The 6,425-nt window shown below is 34.8% G+C and overlaps 1 protein-coding gene across 1 annotated transcript; it reads right to left on the reverse strand.

The window, feature by feature from the left end:
- Nucleotides 1–777: 777 nt before the first annotated feature.
- Nucleotides 778–3,319, reverse strand: LOC109190608 (BTB/POZ domain-containing protein At1g55760). Its single transcript, XM_019341130.1, has 4 exons — nt 2,810–3,319; nt 2,174–2,319; nt 1,969–2,087; nt 778–1,645 (listed from the first exon to the last, which is right to left on the reverse strand). The coding sequence occupies exons 1-4, from the start codon at nt 2,926–2,928 to the stop codon at nt 1,043–1,045; spliced, it is 987 nt and encodes a 328-aa protein (XP_019196675.1). The 5' UTR covers nt 2,929–3,319; the 3' UTR covers nt 778–1,042.
- Between the last annotated feature and the right edge of the window lie 3,106 nt (nt 3,320–6,425).

A 6,425-nucleotide genomic window follows, 5' to 3' on the forward strand; every position in this document is an offset into this window, starting at 1 on the left:
AATTTCACTACCAGTAGTCCTTCCACTAATGCCTGTAAATGTGTTTTTTATGGAAAAGATTAAAAAGGGGTCTAACTTTGTATAGTTGAATCATAACCGGATAAAACTTTAATCTCGAGGATCTCACTATTCTTATCCTGAAGACTTGGTGGAGGAGCTGTCAACAAAACTAAGTTATCTACTTCTTTTGAGTTGATTAATTAGTTAAACTATGTCGGGATATATAGTTGAATTATGAAAAGGGTTATGTCAGGACTATTTCTTCATATACTTACATGATATTGATTCATTTATAAAATGTGGGTCACCATTTGTATTACTTTCTTTTCTTCTCCTTTCAATAAAATCAAGACAAATGGCGGAAGTTTACTTATTTGGAGTTCATTTATCATTTTTCTTTTTTTCATATCATTTGTACCCCCGACATGGCTAAATCAAATGTTATGATCATTTATATTAGAGTTAATATCTGATTTGGTCCCTAGACTATAAAGATTTCACCACTTTGGTCCTGACTTTCAAACTTGCTCAATGTTATCGAAACTCAACAGTGAAAGTGTAGTATTATGTCCAAAGTGAACAAATCCCTTGTACACACCGACAATTTGACCATATCTGCTAAGCCACTGAGTTACCGTGATTTACATTCCCCTAAATATTTTATCGGGCTCGAGGTGTGAAGAGTCCTTGAAGTTGGGATTCAAGTGTTTGGAGCAAGAGATTTGATACAAGTAGCATTGGGATTGAAGTCTAGGGAGTGAAAAAGAGAAAAATCTCAAGAATAAATAATCATATATTAAGTGAACAAGAAAACATTTCATGAGAAATATGTATGCACATAAACAGGATACCATGATCTGTTCAGTTGGTGAAATTGATCTGTACATGTCTAGGTATATATAAATTATATACACAGACAAATTCCATTGAACAAACAAATTTTATCCAATGAACAAATGGTTGCACACAACTGAAACACCAATAACAATTTGATACAAACATTCCCAATGAATTCCTTCCTCACTTTCTTCAACCCAGAAATTCAGAACCCTTTCCAGACACCAAGAATTTCATGAAAGACTTCAGAAATCAGCTCTCTATCTGCATATTGCAGAAACACATTAAAATCGTCGTGAATGTCATAAATCTTACCGAACTTCACGAGATACTGCATGCAACAAGCCTTGAGCTTCGGGAGCTGATAAAGCGAGGCGTTTTGGAGCCTCTCGAGAACGTTCTTGGTGTCAATGTCCTGCAGCAGGCTCTCGTGGCACGCCTCTTTCAGGTCCGTGACGTCGTACTTGTCGGCTGCCCGGAGCAGGGGTAACCGGTGGGTCAAGAATTCCCCGTTCTGGATGTTCCCGTATATGTAATTGAGGAAAGCCTGGCAAGCCTCGCCCGACATATCGGAGATGTCCACGGTGGACATCTCTTTCTCCTTGAGGTCGTGAGAGAACATGCTTCGGAAGACGGGCGACCTCGCAGCGAGGACGGCTCGGTGGGCGGCAATGCTCCCGTCTGCAGTGTTGATTTGGATGTCGGTGTGGATGCTTTCGGACAACATTCGGCCCAGAGATATCAAGGCAGTCGCATTCGACTCATTCTCTGTATGCCCTTCGGCCCAGATCGAGCAAAGCTCTCTAGTCTGTGCAACAATGGAAAGAAAACACTCATTACAATCGCGTGACTATAATTCTATGTTTCTAATGAAGAAACATAGTACATATATATATACAGACACATAACTGTAAATTTAAGTACCTGTTGTTAAACAGACACAACCCTATAAACAGACATAACCGCCTATTCTTAAACAGACATAACCGCCTGTTCTTAAACAGACACAACCCTTTGTTTTTCAACAAAAAAACGAGTGACCAAACTCATTAAGTTCATGTGTATGTAAGGCAAGCATCAATCCATAGAATGAATAAAACATCAAAACGAGATTTAGGAGTAAAGAAGTACATTTGGAGAGGTGATCTTGAGATCAAGAAACTCAACGTCTATGATGAATTTGCCCGTAAATGGCACTTCAATCGCCCAAGAGAAATCTTCGTTGGTCTTTAGCTGCTTGTCCACAACTTCTGCATCCCAAATCATACCAAAAACAATAAGAACAAGAACCCGAAGAGAAAAGTATCAAACTAGAAAACGAAAGAAATAGCTATACCTGGGTGAACCAAAGTCTTGCGACCTCCAAAGGACGACACTACTCTAATGATAAAAGACGCTATAGGAGGATTATCCCTCGTTGAATTCGAAATCTCGGGGTACAATTTAATGCACAATGTTCTGTTCTTCTCCACAGCTAAATGCCTTCAACACAAAACAACAAAATTTACTTCAATTATGACACCCAAACACAACTTCAGAACCTCATTTTCTCTTAAACTCATCCTGGAAACTGAACAAGAAACTCATAAAAACGGACCCTTTATTCCTTTAAATCTTTTTAACAGTTTAAAGGCCACACCCCTTCCTGTAACTAAGCATTATCAGTTTTAAAAATATCCAATAATTTTGGCAAGGGACTCAAACAAAACCTATTTCATTTCCTTAACAGTATCAAATCCTACATAATCCACCAAGATTGATCATCCAATCAAAACAAACAACTTACACTCTTAAGCTTAGTGCTAAAATTACTACAACCCATGATCCAATAACCAATAATTTATTGATTTCTGTATATAAAAACAACAAAACACCATCACTGATCATCCTAAGAACACAAAACATATCAAAAAAATTTCTAAAATCCATGCAATGGATGATATAATTGGAAAGAAAAAAACAGGGGACTTACCAATTCCATCTACCGATCTTGAAAGGATCGGACTTGCGGTAAGTGCAGGCGGCAAGGTTGTCGATCCGCCATTGGGCGAGGCGCGAAGTGGTTTGGACGCGATAAGCGGAGTCGGTCATCCTAGAGAAGGCGAGAGCCGAGGTGATTTCATGGATGCAATCGAAGATCCCCTCCAACGTTAGCTCTCCGTGCTTTCCCAGGATTGCGAGTTTCTGGTACACGAACCCTTCTCGCCTGAAAACACCTCATATATCTTCACACAAACGCAGGCACAGACACACTCCACTCCGGGTATTAAAAAAGGGGGAAAAAACACTCAGAGAGAAACCTTAAAATAAGCAAATCGTGGGGATTCTGTTGAGCGGATGAGCCAAATGGGTTTCGGGCACGCAAAGGGTATTTGTTGTTGTGAATGCTTTACGCCATTGATGGTGAAATTTTGGAGGTTTTGTTTTTGTTTATCTTCTCTGCTCATTTGTTGGCTTACACTGCACTTCAGAGGCTGATGGCTATACTATTTTATATGCAGATATATGTACACATTTTGAGCCTGCTACTGTTTATTTATTTATTTTATTATTATTATTATTATTATTATTATTATTTGAATCAAGAGGAAACCGTAGTCACTGTCCAATGATGTGCACAGTAAATTTCTTAAGTAGATAAATTAGTTTAGGTTATTTATAATTGATCGACTCAAATTAAGAAAAGCAATAGACTGTCGCTCCTGTCAAGAATCAAACTTTTATAACCTTGTAGTTTACTAAGTTAACAGTATAACCAATTTGACTAAAATTGCCCCTTTATTGTTGTGCCCGTATAGTTTAACTCGTGAAAAGGTTTAGTCCAGAGCTAATAACATGTCCAAGGTTAGAACCTCCAATTGTATTAATAATACTCTTACCAAATCAGCTTGGTTGGTGTAAATGATCGTGTACTCTCATCTCTTAAGAGAGGTTGGGAGTTCGAACCCCCTCTCGTGACAAATTATATTGTGCACCAAGGCACACGATATAATGATTACCCTCTCATATGGAAAGCACTTTGCCCCACCTCGTGCCTCGATATAACGATTACCCTCTTGTAGGCAATTTATATCGTGCAGCACGGCGCACATAGCAATGTGCGCCCAAGCACAAACGCGCGCGTTTCATACTGACGTCCATCCGAACAGACCAAACCCCATTATGTGTATTGTGTTATGTTAACCAAACTCCATTATGTGTATTCAGTCAAAAGTTTATGTGTATTGTAATGAGTTTATGTGTATTCAGTAAGAGTTTATGTGTATTATGTTAACCAAACCCCATTATGTGTATTAAGTTAAAAGTTTATGTGTATTATGTAGATTATGTGTACTCTGTTATGAGTTTATGTGTATTTTGTTATGAGTTTATGTGCATTCTGTACAGAGAATTTGTTTTTTTAACAACTTAACAAAACGACGTCATTTTGGGAGGCGCGGGGCGCACAATGCTATGTGCGCCCTGGTGCACGGTACCGTATAACGATTGCCTCTTGTATGAAAAGCACTTTGCCCCTTAATTGGGCCAACTTGATGTGAATGGAGATTAGTCTACCTCGTGCCTCCTACAATTAAAATCTGCTCAGGACACCTCATGGTCTAACATAAAAAATAAGAATAATACTCTTACCAATGTTCCCAAGTTATATTTATTTTGGGATTTTGTTTTCAGATTTGGTTGTTTTTGTGTTTTAGCAACATGAGGCAGGTGTAATTGTGTATCCTTAGAAAGGAACAGAATGTTTAATTTTTGGTCCTTCTAAGCAAGGTATCTATGCTTTCCTGAATCTATACATGGATTGTTTTCATAGCCAGGTGTGGAACCAAAACTTTAAATTCGAAAGGGATTTGAATCATAAACAAATTTGTGAATTGAAGTATTTTAATGATTTTTGAGAATAGTATAATTAATAACATTTTAATAGTTTTGAATTAAAGATATACGTTTTAAATTATTTATGTGTTTCGTGGGGTAAGATTACCCCTAATCCACCGAGTTAATTTTCAATTGTTATATTGTGAACCATTAATATATAAGTTTATTTTTACTATATTAAAAGGTCATTTTTAATATAATACATGTTTATTTTTTAAATATTTATTTTTATTGTATTGTATTTTTTGTATTAAATGTTCTTTAATTTTTATTTTTATTATTATAAAGGATACTTTTTTCTTTTGCTATGAAGAATACTTATTAAAAGATATTTTTTATTTATATATAATTATTATATAATTAATAAATTATTGTAATAAAATAAATTCCTTGTCACCATTTTACATGTTACCCACAAAAAGTATATAATTTACAAACAACTAATACTACTAGCTAGTTAACACAACCAACTAATAGTTACCCGTTCAAACAAAACCTATATTTACATAATGCATGGTGTTAAATAAAGTGTGTATAATCAAGAAAACAAGTACTTTTTCCATCCCAAAATGATTATATAACATGAATAATTAAGTTTGATAAATTATTTACAACTCAAAATTTGTAATTTTTAATTTAGTGTTAGTCACTAAAAACTTATATTTAACTACTCTATAAAAATTCTATTAAATCCAAAAAAATCAAATTTGAAAATTATAAAAAAAATGTTAATGAAAATAAGAAAAACAAAACCAAAAAAAAAAAAAAACAAACAAACAAACAAAAGAATTGGTTAATAATTTCAAATATTTTGTAGGAGTAAAATGTGTCTTGATATTTGAATCTTATCTCTCCATCTCTTATAATATTTTGGTACAGAATAAATTAAAGTTAAATACTTTTTTAAAAAAGTAAGAGGGTATTGATGCTCTAAGCTCGAATATCTTTAACCTTTCCTATCTTTTAAGAAGTACCAGATTATCTTTCAAAAAAAAAAAAAAAAAAAAAAAAAAAAAAAAAAGAAGAAGAAGAAGAATAAGAATTACCAAATTAGATAAAATAAAGTTGTTACCATTTTTTTTTTTTGTTTTGTTTTTTTGGAGTAACAAGGAAATCGCAGTTACTACCCATGTATGTACCAGATAAACTTTGCTTATGTGGAATTATTCACAAGCTACATAGGACGAGAATCATGCAAAAATTAAACTCGTGATTTTCTGGTATGAGAATCATGTTCAATCCATCTGAACACCTATTTTAGGGCACAATTTTTTTTTTTTCATTTTACCTTTATATTTAATCAATATCCATATTTTGTATATAGTAAAAAGCAAGGTTGCAAAAATCGCACCTAGGTGCTAGAAATTCGGCAGAATCACCATTCTAGGCAGTCGGCCGCCTAAGCGCCCTAGGGGCCGAGTAGGTCACCGTGGACTAGGCGGTCGTCTAAGCGGCCTAGGTGGGAGTTTAAATAATTTTTTTAATTAAAAAATTAATAATAAAAAATGAACGCCTAGCGATTTTTTCAACCTTGGTAAAAAACATTGTTAATTGCCCTCTCTAAGTATGGGAATGTAGTAATCAAGAATGAAGCATTATGGCGCGTTTGATTAAGGGAGGAAATATTTTTAGGTAATGTATTGTGAATTTCATGTTACTTAAATATTTAGAAGAGGAGTTTGCGTGCAAAGAAGCGTTATCATGGCTTAAGA

The sequence above is a fragment of the Ipomoea nil genome, unplaced genomic scaffold (assembly GCF_001879475.1).
Source record: "Ipomoea nil cultivar Tokyo-kokei standard unplaced genomic scaffold, Asagao_1.1 scaffold1576, whole genome shotgun sequence".
Classification (NCBI taxonomy): Eukaryota; Viridiplantae; Streptophyta; class Magnoliopsida; order Solanales; family Convolvulaceae; genus Ipomoea; species Ipomoea nil.

Excerpts from the sequence above, each read along its gene's own strand:
- LOC109190608 (XM_019341130.1), bottom strand. The coding sequence starts at position 2,928 with ATGACCGACTCCGCTTATCGCGTCCAAACCACTTCGCGCCTCGCCCAA. Across the intron at positions 2,320-2,809 it reads AAGATCGGTAGATGGAATTG|GCATTTAGCTGTGGAGAAGA; the intron begins GTAAGTCCCCTG and ends TTTGTGTTGAAG. Across the intron at positions 1,646-1,968 it reads TCAAGATCACCTCTCCAAAT|ACTAGAGAGCTTTGCTCGAT; the intron begins GTACTTCTTTAC and ends ATTGTTGCACAG.